Genomic DNA, 22090 nt, shown 5'->3' with positions numbered 1-22090 from the left:
TTCCCCACGTTGATATACATGCGCTCTGATCATACGATAAAACAGCATCTTAGGGCTATGTCGACCATGATCTACGAACTTAGGATGGCATGAAACAATTTGACTGATGAACAACAAGTCTAGGCAGTGATACGATCACTACCGAATTCTTGAATAAATATAAGCCAAAATCTGATACATAATGAGAATATCAATGACTTTGATGATGTCTCGCATCACTTGGAGCTAGAGGCTGCTAAGCCCAAACATTCAGCCTATGTGGGCGTGTGGCTGAGTCTGGTCGGCGCAAAGGCATCTAGGCCTAGCCGCAATAAGTTCAAGATAGGGGTAGTTGCTGGACAAGTTAAGAAAATGTCAGAAACTTCTCAGCGCAACAAGAGGGACAAACGCGAGAAAAACAAATCAAAATTTGAGTGATTCAACTGCGGAAAGAAATGCAACTTCACTTGTGACTGCACTGAGCCGAAGAAAGTATGCTCTGAATTTTCTCGTATTGTTTTTGTAACTAGCCATTTGATGATTGCTTATTCTTATCATATGTGGACTATAGATTCAGGAGTGATCAAACACATAGCGCAAAATCGAGTCAGCTTTGTGGAGTATCATTCACACTGCCAATTTTGACTAAAACTACTTAGTGAGAATTTTCTATTTTATCACTGAAAGAAATGAAGACTAATGTCTAAACATTCAAGCCTAACATTCATAAATGATAAAAAAAAATCACATATCCACATGCTCAATTCACACATACATGTAATCACATTTAATCTAAAATATTAAATAAAAGATCACATGTAATATAACATTATGGAATTTAAAAAAGAAAAAGAAAAAAAGAAGCATGAATATAAGCATACATCCACATGTAATCACATTTAATATAAAAAAATTAAATAAAAGATCACAAGTAATATAACAATATATCTAAGTATATATTAAATTATGCAAAATAATTTTTTTAATATTATTTTTATATACAAAATAAATGTATAATAAATACATTTAAAACCCCTACCTAAACAAAAGGAAAGTCGTAAAAGTGGTGCGTGCTGCCCTTATTTAACCGATGGTCTTGGGTTCGAATCCCAAGGGTGCCACTTTCATCCTTTTTTTTTTGTGTTTAAAAAAAAGGATTTAAACAATGTTGTGCCGCGAAAACGGCCCATACCGCCTTTTTTGTTTAAAAGAAAAAAAGAAAAAAGAGACACAGAAGGCCTGAATGGCCCAGCCCAGATGTTTTTGTTTTTGAAGAAAACTAATGGGCCGAAGGGACCATGCCCAGCCCAGATGACTTAAAAGTCATCTTCAACCTCTTAGTAGGGCATTGTTCATGTGAACAATGCCACTGATTGCAGTAAGGCAGCTGTCGCCACCATAGTTGCCAGCTACCACCGTCTCAACGATAGAAAAAACTACAGATAGCCGCATCTGCAGTTTACCTCATCTTGAGCTGCCGATACAAGGCATTATTCGGAGAAAACAAAGGTGTTGCCGCACCACCTCTTTGGTGTGCGCAACACCACTTAGGTGGCATTGCACCCTGCTTGGTGCGTGCTGCACCTTGCATGGTGCGTGCAATACTTCACTGCTCATGACGGCTCAACCTAGATTTCAAAAACTGTGGCAGCACCACTGGTTCGCACACACTAAACGACTTTTTTAAAACAATTAGAGGACAAAAAATGGCACCCATAATTCAAGCATATGCAAGAAAAAATATAAACTGGGAACAACTAAATCTTGACTCTCATACCAACGTTAGAAAGCACAGTTTAGTGGCGAAGTGTACTACATAGTATAGACTAGAGTAACATTCAATACATCCACATCCACTACCTAAATACTATTTCAATAGAGAACAAAATGAGAGAGTGCTTTGTTTAACTTAAAATAAAAAAGACAAATATTTACACAGTTCAACATTAAAACTAATATCTACAGATTGTGGATGTTGTGAGGAGGTAAAATAATGAAGCCCCAAGGACCAGCCTAGCCCAACTCATCATGTTAGTAACTAGGGGGTTTAGGGAGCGCAGAAGCCTTGGTGTTAGGGGATCCGGACGACTTCCAGGGAGATCTTCTTCTTCTTTAGTTCTTCTTCTTCTTCGACTTCTCCTTGAACCTAGGAGCATGGAGCTCCAATGAAGAATTTTTCTCCATTATATGTATCCAAAACCACCATTGTATAGTGATGAATGAGAGACTGTAAACAAGAATATTATAGTGAATTTTTCTTCTCCAAATGCCCGTGAACGTAGGCATTATGCCGAACTACGTAAACTCATGTGTTCATCTTCTCTTATTTTCTTTACGTATTTCATCGCTATAAACGTACGCACCGACATTGTACGGTTGCACTAGCACACTACCGGGAACTTCTAACAACACCAATTGAGGCCCAAGTCGCCTTAGTGGGCTGAAAATGACTCTTTCTCCCTTTTTAACCTGTTGTGCAATTTTTAAAACATCATCAGATGTAAAATTTAATGATAAGCTCTCCATCCCATTAAGCTCTCAATAACATTTCAATCGAGCTCTTTAGGAAAAATCATCTAAGAATTCTTTGACTCATTTCTTCTCTTTATATGTTCTTATCTTTGTTGCAGCTCTTCTATTTTCAAATCCATTTATCTTATTTTACATTTTGTCATCCAGTTTTATGTTGAGAAATGCTTTGGATCCCGAATTCGAGATCCAAAAAATATCTCAAATGAAATTTTTTTTTATCGAATGATTAAAAAAATATTTTTTAATAATGTTGTGAATTTTTTATTTTTTTAAAAAATATTTATAATAATTAAAAAAATACATAAATAAAAGAAGAAAAAAAAAATACTGGACACTTTTTAGATCCCAAATTGACCCATAGCAGTACTCTTTTATGTTACATCTTTCATTTATATCCAATCAAGTCTTGTCATTGTCAAGCCTTCTCTTTCTCCCTTTGCTTTTTTTTCCTTCTTCTTAGTACAGTAGACTTTAATATAGGACTTTGGTAGGCTTAACATTGCACTAATTTTAACAGTAGATTTATTTTAGAGAAACTAGTTATTTATTAAATTTTTAACTTGACATTCCTTTTCGGTCCGACTGGGTAAGCAGGTGGGTGGGGGAGCTCAGTTGTCCGGTCTCCGCACACTTGACAAGGCTGAATCGTTTGGGCCATTTTTAAGGCCCATTTTCGAACCTTTACAACCCAATTTTACTTTATAGCTCCATTTCCTGGCCTTTCAAGGCATATTTCCATGCTTTCACGTTCTGTTTTGTATTTTATAAGAAATAATAATTTAATTGAACAGATATTAAAATTAATGCAAAACTATAAATATATGAGAGCCACGTAGACAAGTCCTATAAAAGCTTTTGTAAAAAAGTACACTCTATCTTAAAAAGTGTAAAAAAATTTATTCTTTATTAGTATGACTCGTATTTTTACAAAAGATTTGTATGAAACTTATCTATTTAAGATTTGTATATAACATTATTCATTTTGGATGTAGTACTTTGCAAGCATGTGGCTTTATTAAATGAAAATAATTTGTTTTAAGGTGGCTCTATAGCCACCGCTCGTAGCTTCCTGAGAGCTTCGGTTAGTCATAGGAGTTTTTTTTTTGTTTTTTTATATATGTATTTTTAATACTTTTAAATATTAAAAAAAAATAAAAACATCACAATATTATTAAAAAATATCCTTAATTACTAAGTAAAAAAAATTAAAAATAAAAATAAAAATGAAAGCGGAAGCTACCAGCAGTAGTCCGAAAGTGAATAATTGCGGGAAGTGAATCATTTTCCTTTATTTTATGCCATTCAAATGGGCTATGCATATACCTTGCTTGGGTCCCCGTCTTGACTCTTGCCATATGCTGTTTTAATTCACGTCATCTAGATTCTACCACTAATAGATAAGAAATTAGTAGTAGGCCTAACAAATTGTTTGATTTGACGACTTTTTTTACTTCAAAAAAGAGCAAATTACTTGCAAATGGCAAATGCAGTTGGACTGCTATTTTTCAATTCAATCGTTTTTTTTAAGAAATAAAATTATGTTTCAATTTGTTAAACAATCATTCATTTTATAATATAATTTCACAATATCCTAATTATTAATTATTTCTTATTTTATTATTCTTTTCATAATCTTCATATTACTTTAGGATCAAACTTTATTTTTCTTGATTTACTAGTACTATTGCGAGGCTTAACGAAACAAAACGTTTCGTTTGATCCCGACCTAAACGAAACGGTATTCGTGGTGATGGCAATAAATAATCCAGGATTTTGGGTTTTTGACTCTCTGGAACTCGGTCGGTCTTCTCCCGGGCATGTTTGGTCCCAGACTGTTCTAGCACCAGCTCGACATAGCTCGGTTAGAGGCGGAGCTTGTTCGATTAGTGGTAAGCGCATGGGAAAAATGCGTGCAGAAGCTTTTTCGTGTTCCAGGTCAGGAATCTCACACTTGGAAGTTGGGTCTCTCTTCAATTCATCTACACATATTTGTTTTGTTTTCTCCCCATTCGACAAATCTTGTCTTTTAGCTTTTACCTTCATCTCCATGAAAATAGGGCCTTTTTGTAATTCAAACAAGTGGGTTTGATTGGAACATGGAGTCAAAGTTTGTTCTTTTGGTGGGCCTCTTCGTGTTACTACCTGTCGTTGATTGCTCTCGTGCCGATTTGAAGGTAAACAATGGAGAAAAGGAAATTCATTCATTTTTTAAGTTGTGAAGTGTTTTTTTGATTATGCATTTTGAATATAGATGGTGAATGCAAGTGCACACACTGGTTTGGACCCCGGAATTGCTCTTCTCTGGAATGAAACGGATGCTTCAAACGAGAATACAGGTAGATCGAGCTTGGTTTTGAATTCTACTAAATTTGGCAAGGTAAAAAATAGTGGAAACGAAGTGGATGGATCAAAGAAGGGTCTTGTTGTTGAGAAGGGGAAGGATGGGAGGAATTCAAGCGGGCAATCATCGTCGAGCAAAGCTGATGATGTGCAAAAGGGCGAGGGCAGGGCGAGTGAGGAATCAAAAGTGAAGGAGGGCGATAATGAAAAAGACATTGAATCCAAGGATGTGGCTAGGAAGGTGGGCAACGAAGGGGGTGTGGTCTCTTCCACGTCAGGGAGGAATGAGGGTTCTCGGGGTGAAGAATGTGATATATCGAATAGGTGCACGGACGAGGATCACAAGTTGGTTGCATGTTTGAGAGTTCCAGGGGATGGTAAGCATTGACACTGTGTAACTGAGATTGTTTTTCTCCCTGTTAATTGGCATTTGGTAATCTTGCTCGTCTTAGTTGTTTGATTGTGACATTTGATGTTATCCACACATACATTTGAAGCCAACTCCATTAGCAGGGCTTTTTGTTTTTTTTGTTGTTGTTGTTGTTAAGCAGCAGCTTTAAACAAGTTTTTTTTTATGTCAAATTGTTTTCTTTCCTAATGAATTGGCAAGATTCCAGCTATTAGAAAGCATTTGGCAAAAAAAAAAAAGTGATAATGAAGGAGGAAATATTCTTCTATGGTTTTGAGCTGTAGATTGAGGATGTAACCTGTGAGAATTGCCTTCCTTGTTTACTTTACTGTAAAAAACAACATGGGTTTGGAGAATCCATGATCACTTTTTAAACACGGTGAAGATATCTAGTTTTTCAATTACATAATTGGTCATTACCTCTGGACTGTAAAATCCATCTCTATTTTAACATTTCATTTCAGATAATTGTCCATTATGGGAAACAGGGTTTGGCAGTCAGATGCAGTTAACTTCTAGTCTGGACTCTCTGTTCTGCAATAAATGACAAAATGTACCAGTCAATTGGCAAGGAATAGGAGAATGGATCCTTGGTTGAGGGCTTGTTCATGGATCACTTTTAAATTAGTAGATCCATCTAAATCTGAGTTGGTCTGAGTTATAGTAGCATTTATGTAAAATGCAGGATCATTGAATGTCTTATGTTTTCAAAACATTGATCATATATATTATTGCTTGTCTGACAGGCTCAAATATGTTGGAATTCCTTTAACCTTGTATTTATTGGAATTGATGTTTACCTTTTTGAATGTAATGGTGGTTGGAAATTCTTCAGAATCTCCAGATCTGTTACTTTTAATTCAGAACAAAGGAAAAGGCCCCCTTGTTGCTACTATCTCTGCTCCTGATTTTGTCCTGCTAGAGGAAAGAAAAGTTCAAATTCAAGAGAAAGGACACAAAAAGGTATCTTTCCAAAATACTAACTGTTCCTTGTTTTTGGGATGAGGCTTTGTGTTATTTATTTGGAGTTCTTGCTGCGTAATCCATTCTTAACAACTGGCAGATTGTTATTCCTACTGAGGTGTGGAGTTCTTATCTCCAACATAAATTATAAATTATTCCCTTCATCTCTTCTGTTCTTAGTTTTCCCTCATTACCATATGAATTTGTGGCACTACATCAATCTGTGTTGCATCGAAAATGTCTGAATCCAATTCAGTTTATCTCCTTGTTTCAATTGAAGTAGACACATATAATCTGACTCCTTTCTTTATTCCCCCCTCCCTTTCCCTTCTTGATGACACTCAATAGCCTCTGGTGTTATGGGATGTGATATTGGATTTTTTTAATGTGTTGCCCCCATTCGCTTCAAGGAAGATACTACTATTGAACCTAAACTGGGATTATCTGCTAAGAATCACGGTAGAGAAGTTTATGCAAGAATATGTTTATATTGTCTTCTTAGAATATCTAGTAAGACTGAAAAGTTATGTTCCTTATCAGCTCTTGATGAAATGTACATAAAGTTGTTATACTGAATTGTTTCAGTCTATGTTCTGGATGCAGCACCTGCTCCACAATGATCTGGGATTCAAATACCTACATCAAAATATTATTAATTTATCCTTAATTGAGAATGGACCTACTTAGTTAAGAATTAATCATCTCGTCCTTACATTTTTCCATAGCCATAGGGTGCATTTAAGACAGGGCTCTTGAAACCTTTATGTTCATTGCCCCATGTAAATTCTTGAAATTTCAGATATGAATTTTGGAGGCATACACATTGGCATGAATTGTCATACTTGCGGCTTGCATTTCTCATATAAAGATGTTTACATATAGCATTGACAGTATTGATGGTTATGGCTTTTCTCACAGAGCATTGCATTTTAAGTCGGAAAATGAATTCACTCAGAAGAATTGACAAGCTTGCTTGGCTTTTTTGCTTGGTTTTCCATGTGAAGAAATACTTAAGAGACTTGTAGAGTTGTGACTCGATACCTAAATTTTTTTTGATAAGTATCGATACCTAAATTGTGCAGGTAAAGGTTTCTATCATAGAAGGAGGAACTGACAGTTTGATCATCTTAACAGCAGGAAGTGGCAATTGCAGCCTTGATTTTAGGGATCTGATTGCACACAATTCCCAGGGGTTTGGCAATACCCCTAAGCTTGCATTTATAAGCTTCATGAAACGAAGCCCTACCGCTGCACTAGTCTTATTTGCTTCATTACTGATACTGGTATCAGCTTGGACGTGCATCAGCTTCAAGCGGAGGCATTTTTCAGGAAATGGCTCCAAATATCAAAATATAGAAATGGAGCTTCCAGTTTCCTTTGTGGAAAAATCAGAGGCAGACTCTATCAAAGGTTGGGATAACAGTTGGGGTGATGGCTGGAATGATGAGGAGGCACCAAGGACACTACCAATGCCCCATACTCCAAGCCTCTCAGCCAAAGGCCTGGCTTCACGTCGATTGAACAAAGAAGGTTGGAGAGATTAGTTGCATCAGTGTTGACATAACACTAGAATGGGAGAAACGGGGAAGAGTGTGATAGGTAAATTTTGTTCCTATAATATGCACTTCCTTCAAGCCTATTGATTTTTTCACTTTCCCCGGCGGAAAAAGAACTCTTAAGGAAAGTTCATATACTTAATTTGCTTGTTTATGGTATGCTTTATGGGATTACACCCATTAGCCTTCTGGCCATTTTCCTATTGATACTTTACACGTCCAGCTTCTGATTTGCATTTTAGTATGCTCTATGCCCCAATTCTATCTATATGAAGCTCGGTATGACAATTGTTGTATACTTTAAATCCTAAAACCTCTTCTACAAGAACACCGGCCTGCAGATATTTAAATCCCCGTTTAGTTTGAAGAGAATCCATGTAGCTGATGTTTGCGTTGTGAGTAACTGGACGTTTTTTCTTGGGAGAGGAAGTTCAATAACTTGTTAAGACCCTGGTCTAGAATTTCAACTAGGATTTGTGTTTTGTCCTCATGCTGATCTGATCTGGGGAGTTGATTGGGTTGGGCCTGGCCTGGAATTCATCACAACAAACATGTACCACAACATCTTGACCCAGCTTTGTTCATCGTTTATATTTGCAAGTAGCCCATTATAGTTGATCAAGGGACAAGGATTGATGGGAACCTGGAAGTCTACCTCGTTTGTTTTCAGGAAATTTTTTAACTCAATTAATCTAATTTAATCATTACAACTTTCTTAAATTTTTATATAAAATAAAATAAAAAATTCAACTTTATCAAATCTCAAAATAAAAAAAATATTTTAATAATATTTTATTTAACTTTCAATTTTTATCTTAATTCATCTCATTTGCATTTGCAAAAACAAACGAGGCCACTGAATATGGTTTTCTTTGGCCATTGCCAACCACCACCGTCTCCTTTCACTTTTTGTCGATGACTATTAGTATTAGCAACTGAAATATACATTCGAGGTTTTAATATAGTCTTTTGTGGTTTCTACTCTCTGTCGTAACTTTGCAATGAGCGAGAATCAATGGCTTTAAACCTTTAACGCATGTTCAAAGACTATAGATTAAGACAAATTAGATAATTAATTGTATTATCGGTTGTTGTTTGCATATGGGATTCGACTGGATTCCACACACATGAATTACCTCTCCGTTATTTATATGATATATGCATATTGAGATGTGAAATATGTCCCTATCAAACTGGACCCAAGCGAAGTAAAATAATAATAATAATGTTTAGGTGAAAACATGAAAGAAAGCTGCCGACCTCTTTGTTTTATTGGGTTTCGTGCGTGCGTGTAACGCGTCCGAGGATGCCAACGTGCATGCCGAACAAAAAACAGCATTCAGGACCACGTCCCTTCCTGACTCTCCTTCTATTCCCCTTTCTTGTCCATTTTCTTTTAAGGTTACTTTTTTATATTCGTTACTGTCTAATTTATCGGTTTACGGCCGAATACCATGGTGGCCGATTACGTGCATGTGAAGCGTAGCATCAAGTCCACCACGCGTTTCCTCCCTACCGGACCACGTACGGTCATACGCAGAACGTGCAGTGGTGCAGCTCCCCATTTTTTGGGCGGGATGAGATAGATGTACATGTCCGGAACCACCACATGGTGGGCCCCGAGAGAAGTGTCCCGATGTCCTGGCATTTATGATTGGCCGCTGAATCACCGTTGTTAGAGAGGCATTGACGGCTGTGATTTGCAAACAAATGAACACTGTTTTACGGTCCAAGCTCCCGCCGACGCAAGATATGCCACCAACTTTTTAGTTGCAATACATGTTGATGTCGTGTTTCGTAGAATTAAGCAATAACGGTTAATATTGTAAAAATCGCACAACAGGCCAGAAGGAAAGAAATATTTATTTCCGGCCCACTGAGTTGTTTGGGTGTTTTTTGAAGTCCCCGACAGTATTCTGGTGCGGCTATACTGTGACAGTGCCTACGCCTATGGCGGTGAATGAAAAATAAGTATAGAAAAAGTAAAGAAAGATTAACACCAAGATTTACGTGGTTCGGCAACATGCCTACGTCCACGAGGGTTTGGGGAGATGAGTCTCTATTATAATATATTTGTTTACAGTCACTCATTGTTTCTTATATCACACTATACAAAGAAAGTTAGAAATCTTTCTGTTTGAGACGTTGTCTTTCTCGAGAGGTTGCTGAGAATAAGATCTGATTAAGAGAGAGTGTCAATCTTCCTAAGAAGTTGTATGATCATCTTTCTGCAACTGTTGGTAGTTGCGTGTCTGACCCTTCACTGCACATGCCAGCCTGTCATGAGGTGGCTGGTCTCCTTTGCCTGTGTCTACTTCCATTCTCTTCATTCTTTCCCTTTAACCTCTATGACACTTGTATGCTCTCATGTCTCTCTTGTCTCTTTCTTATTTCCTCTCGTCTCTAGTGGTGGTCTAGTGGGCTGAGCCCAAATATTATGGGTTATGGTATTTTATCTTTCCACAATATATTTATAATTGAGAAAACCTTAGGATTGATTGGGCTAATTACCCACAAATAACAACCCCCAATAGTTGATTGCCATGTAGGCTTCACAATTTGGTGATGGTGTGACCGACAGTCAATCCCTAGGTCATCCACTTCGCCCCTCTCGCACGAAAGAAGAAATAATTTTTCCCCTCTTGCTCTAACATTTGGTGATGGGTCATACTTATTTCTCGAGTTAATCGTGTTTTTACCAGTTGATTGATGATTGGAGTTTTGCTGCTTTTTAATAGAATTCCATGAGGTGGATGGTTTAGAGCTATTTGAAGGAGGCGGAGTTGTTTCTACTGCAAAAAATTGGCTCATGGCAATTAGGGCATAGGAGATTTTGATTAAGGTAGGTGTTCTTTTGAGCCCTCGCATTTGAAGTTGTATTTTTTGTAAAATTGTAAAAATCATTCCCTCCTAATGGTGTTGATGAACCCCCAGTAGGAGTTGAAACTTTCTGGACCCCTTGCGCGAAAAATTAAATTATTCCCAAAAAATAAAGAAAAATTAATGATTAATGTCCAAAGTTGGTTCATTACAATCGCTAATGAAAAAAATTAATGGATTAATGGAATAACTTGAAATACGACCAATTTGTCACAAAGATCAAAATTTTTCATTTCTATTATTTTTCCTTGATGCTTTACTGGTAAATAAGCAGGGGAAAAGAGAAAGAAAAAATTATTGTATGAATCTAGTGCGGCTTCGTGCAATTGGCGAAGGTGCTCCCAATTGGCATGGATTGCATTGATGGTGGCTTGGTCGGGAATCAACGCCAACCTAAGGAAGCAAATAGGGTCTGAGCATCCCGCCTGCAAACCGGTCATCGCAACTGTGGTATCGGCGACGTTTGAACGTTTCACACTTGGTGCTATCGTTCACGGAGCAGCAATCATTGGAAGTTGTTTTGCATTGGAAGGGTTCTCTCAATTTCGCAGCTATGGGTTTAAATCTATCAGCTTCAAACTGAGATGGTGGCGGTGGAACTTCCAAGGCTCTTGGGCGGCAGAGTAAAGAGATGGAAGAGATGAAACAAAAATTGCGATGATGAGATGAGTTTCGAGAGGGAGGGGCTCCGGTGACTTAGGTTTATGATTGTGCATGGTTGCATCTGTTTACTATTTTGTGTAATTTCTGATGTGACAACTCATAATAGGAAGATTGATTGTCTATAAAAAATAGTCAGACTGCTTAAAAGCGGGACTCTTTATAATTTTGTCATAAATTATCGTAAATGAATCTTTATTTCATACGGACTCACCTTGCATGTGAACGAGTACTAGGAAATTTGGGACATCTCATTCTTGTGGGGCCTCAATGTGTGTGCCCCTTTACTGATCATCATTAATAACAAATATTCATATGTTCTAGCACGCCGCGCCCTTCCATTTTTTTCCGAAATATAGGGTAGATGATAGCCTTGATCTTTCTTTTGTGTTCGCAGTTATTATGTTTGTGTACGAGTATAATGATGAAAGTTCACCATTTTGGGGTTAAATAATGCCCCGCTGAATTACATAAAAAATCTCACAAGGTGCTGCATGCATATAAGTTGGTTAATCAGCGAGCGTATGAAGTATATATGAACGGAAATAATCTTTTATCTTGATGATCTTCATGAGCGCATGGTGGGGTAATTTCACTAAGTGCATGTGTTTGTAGCCCACATTAGTTACAGACAACCAACACGACAGCAATGAATTAAATACAACTTTGTTTTAGTCGGCAAATATGGAAGTGACAGATCATCGAGTATTTTTTTTTTTTTTTTTATGGAAACATACTCATTTATTAATGAATCGAAGTACAACTATGACTTATCAATACATAAAAAAAATCTAGACTATAAGTCAAACTACGCATCAGCTCTGGGACTTATTCACACATAAATTTCTTTGTAACAGACATTGTCTTAACTTCTCAACAAACTCTCTCATAACAGAAAAATCACTCTATAAAACAAAACTTGAAGTCCCCCTCTATCCTTCCAGAGAAGAAAAGTATGGAGTACTGCTATGGACACTAAATCCAATAGCCTATTTCTATTTTATTAAAAACTAAAATAAACCAAAAAAACTATAAATAAAACCCATTAACAACTAAACAACTACTAACTAACAACTAAACTACAGAACCACAAGCGCCAATGTGACCCTGGACGTCACGCCCACCGCAAGCGTCGGCATCTTGAGCCCTAACGGCAGGAGCACCCAGCTCACGTATGGATAAAAATAGCCACCACTACGTAGGCAGTGCCTACGCGTGAGTATTGGATCATGATATATACTGCAATATTTCTAATCATCATATATGTTGCAGTAAAAAGTTTTTGGCAAATCATTTTTACTAAAAAGAGCTTATTAGAGCATTCTCAATAAATTAGCTAAAAACTAAATTCATTGAGTATTTAGCTATTAGAGAGCAAAATATACTCACAATGGATTAGTTATTTGGAATCTAGTTACAGTGACTTTCAAAAAAAATTTCAAATTTAAAGGTTACTGTACATACATCAAATATATATTTTATCAATTATTTTTCTATTCCTTTCTTTCTATCACATATTTTATTACAATTGATATATTAATTTAATTAGAATATGATTATTAATTAATATATAATAGGTAGAATAGTAAAATATAATCAAATTAAAAATTTAATAATTAAAAAATTAAATATTTTTTAAATTATTAGTTACTCATTACTATATAATGAATAAATAGATAATCCAATGTAGAGATTTGATGTGAATAATCAAAACCAAATTCATCTTACATTATTTTATTGTTATATAATGAAAAAATAGTTATTCTAATGTAGAGATTTATATAAATTGAATAGCCAAAAATCAAATTTATTTTACATTCATCAAAATTATCATTTAACTTTGACTAATCTATTGAAGATGCTCAATGATTCATGGTGACAATGGCTTTCGACATATCGTGGATTGATGTTGAGTATTAACATTATTTAAACTAAATAAGTTTGTCGCAAATTAGAGTTCTTAGAGCATCTATATTGGTCTATACATATGTATATGAAAAGTCATATTTGTATAATATAATCCTAAAATCTTTTATATTGGCTTATGCATATTCAAATATTTAGCTAGTTATGAACAATACTTATCTAAATTTGGATAACTACTATTCACTCTTCAAAATATATTTTAATCATTATTTATCTCTCCACCCACTCTCTCTCTCTCTCTCACAATCATTTTATTTTCTCTCTCTTTTAACAACACAACAAAACCTTCACATGCACATTTATTTTATTATTATAATATATTATATATATTTTTTTCATTTTATTATATTTTTAATATAATATATAAAAAAATTATATTTTTTATTATTACATTTGTATTATTAATGTCAAATGTATATAGTGGATGCTAATTGTAAAATATATATAAAAAAAATTGATTTTAGCAAAAAATTAATAATAAATATGCATAAGCCAATATAGAAATTTTGCTTGAATGACAAAGTGGTTATACAAAAGAGGATATTTTACATATGCATATTTGTAGACGCTCTTACAAATTAAATCTTGTCATATTAGCAATGTAGATGGTGCGGCATCTTGAATTCCGATCGACTTAATTAAAATATAATTTTCATTACTATATATATATATATATATCACCAATATATAGAAGTATATAGCGTAGTACTACCGCTAATCAAGCATGCAATTGCGGTCCAAACAACCTCATTACAAACTAATTAAGAAGCCAAATTAAATCGTGCACGAAAGCTCGCTTTAAGATATAATGAAGTGGAGGGAGGCATAGACAACAATTTTGCAGTACGCAACGTACGTATCTGGTGCAAATAATGGGAAGATATATAAATGACAAACAATGAGTTGGAGCAGGTGGTACTGGTCGAGAGTCCTTGATTTATAAAGTCGTATCTGGCATGCATTGGCCTGGAGAAGAGATAATACCAAAAATAAAGAGATAATATAGTCCTCCGCAGTACCATATTTCTCTCCTTGATTGGCTCGATCATCCCTAGCTTTATATGCATATATATTCATGAATCTTGCTTGATTTGCGCTGAGTTGTAAAAGTCCACTTCAAAAACAAAGTACTAAAGTGGAAAGCTTTAATTTGCTTTTTCATCAGTTTTTCCTGGACATGATTCTTTTAATTGGATATCTATCAGTCATAGCTCTATTCAACTAATAATATATAATACCTCTTCAGTTGCCCATAAGGTTGGTTTTAATTCATGTAATTAAGGCACAAGTAAACAAAGGAAAAAAGTGGATTACTGAGTTGGGTACGTTTTAGCAATGCACAGATTGGTTGGGGGATATATCAGTGTACATGTGGGATAAGGACAAAATTACTCAATTGAGGAGGTGATATATGCCAAATCTTTCAAGGTATTTACTATTTACTTCTTTTATGTATCCCGCTTGGGGCCCTTTTTGAATACCGTTCTCAAGTATTATCAGATAATTTTAAACAGTATTTTTTTGAAAAATGCTACTTTGCCGTCTCAAATGTGCTGTTCGGTTTAAAATAATTTTAAGTGTATTGATATATTATTTTTAATTTTTTAAAAATATTTAAATACATTAAAAATGTGAATAAAAAAAAATACTTTTGCAACTACCGGTAACAACGAGCGGTGCTACTCGGCCGGTAGAGTAGCACTACTCTTTTTTTTTTTCAAATATCACTCACATATAAAGCATTCTTCAATTTCAAATTTTTAATTTTTTCATCTAACATTACCTACACATTACAATTTTCTTAAACTTTCAAACAAAACAAAAAATAATACTACTTTTTTAAATTTTAAAATAGAAATTATATTAGAAAATTACATTCAAACAATTTTTTAATATTTTTATTCAATTTTTTTTCTCTCATTTTTCAAAATCTAATAAAATATTTTAACTCAAACTATTTTATTAGATATATTAAGATATTCCAAGTATCCAAATAGTCCCTTATAGTTTCCTCCCTAGTCCCTAATTACTCTCTAGCCATATTATTTGTATTCCCTCTAAGTGTCTTTCTCTTAATTAAGATTATCTTATTCTTTCTTTTGTTAACAATATTCTTCTACAAGGAAGTGTTGTTTCTTTAAAAGAGATCTCATAAAATCAAATTTACAAATTGACATAATTTTATATAATAATTTTACAGAAAAAATAATATTACAATCTATCAGATCACTTTAAATCACATCAGTTTATAAATTTACTTTTGTAAGATTTATTTATGAATAAAACATTTGTCAATCATATTAACTAGTTTTGTATTTGGGATTTCACATATGATGGTGTATGATAGGAACATGTTCGTAGGCAAATCCTAATAATACCTAATACCATTCGGAGAGATGTTTGATGAAGTTCAGAGAAGGCAATAGAGGGAGGGAGGGAGGGAGGGGATGAGGGTGACCCCCATCACTCCCATGCCATTAAAGTGATTAATGTCTCTCATTCTCAAGAAGGGGGACGTGCTCATATCATATAAGATCCAAATGGGGTCACGTGCCTCATATCAGTCTATCTCCGTCTAGCTTCCAAAAGTTGCAGTTTGCTAGAACACGCATCAAGATCGAACCACGCAACTTTTATTATTATTATTATTATTATTATTATTATTATTATTATTATTATTATTATTTTTCTTTAGCTTTTAATATGGTTGAAGCTTCTGCAGTTTGTAGCCCGCTATCGGCAAAGGTTCTCTTTTCCGTATTGCATGCAGATATTTAAGATGCCTAGCTAGGGCTAGGGCCCTAGCACAAAGCCACACAATTATGGTGAGAGGATCATATATTGCGCAAGCCATTATCTTTGCTTTAAAAGGACCAAACTATTATATTAAAGTTTTCCTACAAATCAATAACTATTGACATCACATATCTTATATTTATAATTTTTTATAAAATCAGTTATTTTTCATAATATGTATAAATATTTTTCATAAAATATAAAGTATGGGATGAAAAATAACGATTAATGAAAAAAAAATTTACATCCTATTATGTGCATGCAAGGACTTACGAAAGGTGAGTTTTATTTTTATTTTATTTGCTAAAAAATGTTGATTTTTTGGTACCTAGTCCAAGGACAAGTGGAGGACAAGGTTCCATCTTCTTTTTAGTTTCTAAAGAAATTTTGAGAGGATAAAAAAAGCAATGCACAATGGTAGATGGGTAGGGCAGTGCAAAGTTTGATTCTATTCTTGTCCAATTATTAATGAGTAATTCTACTCTTAGGCCCTTGTTTTCTCAACACCCCACACTCGGTGAAGTGGATTTATTTTAATTATTTTTTCAAAATGTGCGTTTTATTCAGCCCTCCTCAATATCCCAAATCATCCCATCCCAGAACGAACGCGCACGCATGCGCACTCGCACACAAAGTGAGGGCATAACCAAAACAATCATTCAAATAGCTTATGGACACAACCAAAAAAATCCAAACATTCAACCAACGCACATCCAAACTTCAAAATTTGCAAATTGCAGATGATTCTATCTCAAATGTTAAACACAACATACTGAAATGTCAAATATTCAAATTAACGTGATGTAGGGGACACAACTTCGAAACAATCACAGCACAAGAGGGCTCATTACAAAACGCAGGCATAGATTCATGGTTGAGCAAAATCTGGATGCATTACTCGTTGTATATGTCTTCGGGTCATAGATTGGGTTTAGAGAGAAAGGGCTACGGGTGGGAAGTGAGAGAGAAGTGTAGGTAAGAGGGCTACAAAAGTTAGGAGAGGGAGGAGAGGAACTGCGGCCTCGAGTGTGAGAGATGGGAGTGAGGGCGACAAACAGAGGGCGAAGAAAGGGATTTGAGGGAGAAGTTTAGAGTTTGCATGAGAAGAGAATGGGGAGGAAGGGATATGAGGGAGAAAATTTATCATCTACAAGACTGCGTGCGAATCCCCTCCTTTGAGGAGTGTAAAACCATGATGTGGCGACTAGATCGAGTTCACCACGCCACGGTGTGTGGTGTTGGTAAAGGGAACCGGCCTAAGAGTATAATTTCTCATTATTAATTACCACCTACTTGCATCATCTACACCATGTCATGGAATATGTTTTATGGCAAATCCTTCTTAGAATATCAATACTACAGTCCCACATTAAAAATATGAATAATCCACATAAAATAGGTAGATTATAAAGATAGTCATAAGTGCGAAGCCTCACATTAGTTACTTAATAAGTAAAGTTGGATTTTATAAGTGATTTTATGGAGATTTCAAATCCTCCATTCATTTTAAAGTACAAAAAGCCCGCTATATATAGTTTGGCTTAAGAATAATACTAGATACAATTTTAGTGTGTGCAAGTCTTGCGCACTCATTTTGAAAAAAAAATGGGATCCACCATTAAAAAAAAATAATTTTTTCATGTAGATTCTAATTTTATCCACTTTTTTTAAAGAGAGTGCGCGAGACTTGTACATCTTAAAACTGTAAATATCATTTTTCTTGGCTTAATCGTTACAATTGAAAAAAAGATATAATCCCAATCTAAATTACATGCTACCTTTCGATATAATGAGTGGAAGGCCCTTCTGAAATCCATGACATGGGTAGTAGCTATGATTCTTAATTACCTAGACATATAAAGAGGGCTATATCATTACCAACTACCACACCACTTGTGAAAGTAGCTATTCTAAAAGCACTCTGAAAATGGTGCCCTGCGGCTGGCCTCCAAAAAATAAAGAGGGTCACCGGCTAATCTCAACCCACAGTAATCTAGCCAACGACGGTGAATGAGTTACCGACCTTAAAACTGAGCATTTCAAAGTGCCCAATCACCTCCATCAACCAAAAATATCCCACTTTTTCATGTCATATTTGTTCTTTTTAAGAACATTCGGGTTATTTCTTCCATTTTGATGTTTAGAATATTGTTTTTGGATATTTTTAAAGATTTTTAGACTCAATAAAACTATGTAAGTAACTACTTTAATAAATTCCACATCGACTTGTAAATATAAGTCTGTAACATATAAGAGTGCTTTGAGAGTAGGTTTAGACTCAATAACCAAAGTGGACAAGTCCAACTCATGCTGATCAATGTCTTGGGGTGCAAGAGTAGGTTTAACACCTACCCTGTTAAACTAGAAACTCTTGGCGTGCAAGGTCATCTAGAACACATGCCAGTACTCAGTAGTGGAGCAACCACTAAATTCTTTTATTTCAATTGAGTTAATCAAGTGGCAACTGTCCCCCAAATGTAGGAAGCAATATGTACCTTTGAAATTTGGAATTCTTTGGGCTTTTTGTCCACCAATTAAGATGCAGCATACATTTCAATGTCAAATTAGTTTGAATCATCCCTTGCTAATGTGAATGCTCCAACATTTCTAAAAAAAAAAAAAGAAAAAGAATATCTAACTCATAGAAAATATAGAAAAGTGAGATATACATATGCTATATACAGTTATGAGTTGTGCAAGCATCGAGTACTCTTTTTAAAAAAGAGTGAGGTTTACTATTAAAAAATTAATTTTTTCACGTGAATCTCATATTTACTTACTTTTTAAAAAAAGAATGCACAAACACATTCTATAACTGCAAACATCATATATATGTATATATATATATATATATATTTATATATGTAACTCTTATTTTAGGGGACACTGTTGGGGTATCGACCAACAAGACCTCCACTAAGAAGGAAGACTTTTTCCTTCCTCATTTTAGCCATGTAGGCCTTCCCAAATAGGACCAATGCACCATTTTGAAAAATGTATGTGAAGTTATTGACCTTTGCTTTCTTAAAGGATTTTGTGAGCTTGTTACTCATTTGGTCAGGTTTTCGGATCAAGACTTTATTTATAAATGCAGACATATAATCATATAATTTTTAGAGAAATTATATTGGCATTTTTAGTATGTGTAAGTCTCGCGTATTTTTTAATAAAATTGAATTAATATATGATCTATATAATTTTTTTTTTAACGATGGATTCTATTTTTTTTAAAATAGAGTGCGTGGATCTTGGACATATTAAAATTGTATCTAGTATTATTCTAATCTATTTTTAATGTTTTTAAAATTTGTACCCTTTACAAGTATCTTTTAATAATATATGATATACTAAACGTACGTTTCTCTGTTTAAATGATACACAACACTTTGGGGTCACTAAAATTGTCAAAGACCTTAATTCCAAATTTGCCTGGTGAAGGTATTATGGGAAGCTCTTAAAATAATCTCCGCCGACAGCCACTGGCAAGTATTTCCGGCGAACCTTGCCGAAAAAACCCGGCACCAGCCAGTTCTTCCGGAAAGTATCCTCTTTGACGTACGTGTCGCGTCGTACTGTTATTTTTTTTATGTATTTATTTTTTTAAGTTTTAAATTTTACTTTTAAAAAAGTAAGTTTGAACAAACTAAAATAAAAATTTTATCGTTTTTCGGCGGAGACCGTTGATTCCGGTTGTGAATAAGCGTTCTGACGCGGGAACCTATCTTTTTGACCATATCTTCTTTTAGCATTTTCCTCTTTTCTCTCACTCTTCTTCTTATTCTCTTTTCATTTTTTTATTTTTTTATTTAATTTTATCTATAAAAAAAGATATTTAAAAAAAAAATATATTATTTATGTAAAAAAAATTAATTTTTTAATAATAATTTTTTTTAAATAATTACGTAACGTTTATACACGATTGTATATTAAATTACTTTTTAATTTATTATTTTGATAATTAGATAAATTTTGATGAAAATTAAATAAAATATTATTAAAATATTATTTTTTAATATTATTATTATTTTAATATTTAAAAAAATTGAATTATTTATAATATTTTATTTAAAATTTTTTAAAATTTATAATAATAAGATGAAATTAAACAATTTTTATATCTAAATCTAAATTTATAATATACAAATAGAATAATATTAAACATAACTTAAAAATATGTACGTCTCGTCCATTTTTTTTTATAAAATAATAAAATTTATTATTAAAAATTTAATTTTAATATATGAAAGTACTGTCGGTGGATCTAGACTATCAATTCCGAAAACTCAATTTTGATGGAGTTTACACGTGGTAAATTGGTCGGATTGTCGGGTTTTCGAATCCCTTGCTACAGGTTGTATCTAACGTGACGTGCAGCTATCATCTTCCAGTTCCGGGAAACGTATACGATTAATTAAGGTAACAACACCGCCACCTTTTTCATGTCCTCAACATCTTCCTAAACTTTCACATTAACATGCATTTTATTCGATACAAAATGAAAATTTTTTCCTATTTTTATTAATTTAAATCAATCTCTATATAAAATATATACATTGAGCATATAAACAAATAAGTCTATGTTTAGATGTGAACCTCGTCTTAATTTATTAATAAAATTTATTATTTTTTTAAATTCATTTAAACTTATTTCATTATTCAAAGACATCTAATAAATCTTTAATAGAATTCATAAAATATTCAAAAACAACGCAGGCTAACATGTGTTTTTGCCAGCACGAGCCATAATTAATACCCATGATTGTTGGATGGGGCTAACAAAAAATAAAGAAGGGTAATATTAATTAATTATTTGGAGAAGGGTGCAGGCACGGATATATAATATATATTGTAAAATAAAAATATTTTGATAAAATAATATTATTTTTACAAATTAATTTATAAAAATAATTTTTATTTTAAAATATTATTATATAAAATATTATAAAAAATGACGTATATTTATCAATTTTTCATCGTAATAAAGCTTCTCTGCTAGCATGCCTGAACAAAATAAACATTAATTACTATTCCATAAATAATTAAAGAGAGCTTCAGCAACAACGATGGGTTCTGGCCGACTGATAACGATCCACCTTCTTCACGTGTTGATGCTATGGTATGTTACCTGCCACATGCCCACCGTACCCTCACCGTCTCACTCATCTTGATTTATTATTAAATATATATATAAATAATAACTTTATAAAAAATAAATTTATAAATTAACATAATTTAATATAATATATTATATCTACTGTATCCATCATTTTATCTAATAAAAAATAGCGGACCTACTAGGCGCAACACTGCTTTTCGTACTTGTAGTTACTTTTTTTTATATATTTTTTTAATATTTTTAAAAATAAAAAAAATTATTAATACATTTAAAATCATTTTTTTAATTATTAAATAAAATAAAAAATTTACCCAGCGATATTCTGTAACAGTCAAATATGGGCGGCATGGTATCTCCTCTCATATAAAAAAAAAATGGACAGGTGTTTATTTTTACGAATCGAGTTACTCTACTCTCTAGATTAGTCCGTTCAATTTTATTACTAGTTGTATTTTAATTTTTTTTTTCTATTCACATTTTTTAATAGATTTAAATATTTTTAAAAAATAAAAAAATATTAATACCCTTAAAATTACTTCTTTAATTATTAAATAAAATAAAATAAAAATTCACCAAATTATATATTAGAGCAGTTAGTTTGGGGCGGCATGGTAGCCTTTTGTTATTTCTACTTACACAAAGTTAATGTTTCGAGAAACGAACACAAGTAAGCTGTGCAGCTGTGCTGCTGTGTGTACACAACACAATTAATGGAGACTAGTACGGGAATTAAAAGCATCATGTTTCCTCGGTACACCTAATTAATTACGTGTCATGATTATGAGCATGGAATAACAATAATGTGTAAATGCATGCCGGACTTCTGGGTAGGATTATCAGTACCCTGTAGACTTGGGACTCTTTAGTTTTTATTGTGAAATTAATCAGTAAGGGTGATACTACAGTCATTGACAGCATTTTAGGGGCTGCAAA

At 33.7% G+C, this 22090-nt stretch overlaps 1 protein-coding gene across 2 annotated transcripts; it reads left to right on the top strand.

Moving 5' to 3' along the window:
• Positions 1–4290: 4290 nt before the first annotated feature.
• LOC109010125 lies at positions 4291–8075 on the top strand. 2 transcript variants are annotated; one of them, XM_018990844.2, is made up of 5 exons: positions 4291–4446; positions 4569–4685; positions 4763–5228; positions 6096–6223; positions 7306–8075. In XM_018990844.2, the coding sequence occupies exons 2-5, from the start codon at positions 4608–4610 to the stop codon at positions 7765–7767; spliced, it is 1134 nt and encodes a 377-aa protein (XP_018846389.1). In that variant the 5' UTR covers positions 4291–4446; positions 4569–4607; the 3' UTR covers positions 7768–8075. The 2 variants fall into 2 exon arrangements, with proteins under 2 accessions (XP_018846389.1, XP_035550187.1); XM_035694294.1 differs by having other exon boundaries at positions 7358–7517.
• Positions 8076–22090: the final 14015 nt, after the last annotated feature.

Source organism: Juglans regia, chromosome 9 (assembly GCF_001411555.2).
Source record: "Juglans regia cultivar Chandler chromosome 9, Walnut 2.0, whole genome shotgun sequence".
Classification (NCBI taxonomy): domain Eukaryota; kingdom Viridiplantae; phylum Streptophyta; class Magnoliopsida; order Fagales; family Juglandaceae; genus Juglans; species Juglans regia.
This window is presented reverse-complemented; position numbering and strand designations above follow the sequence as displayed.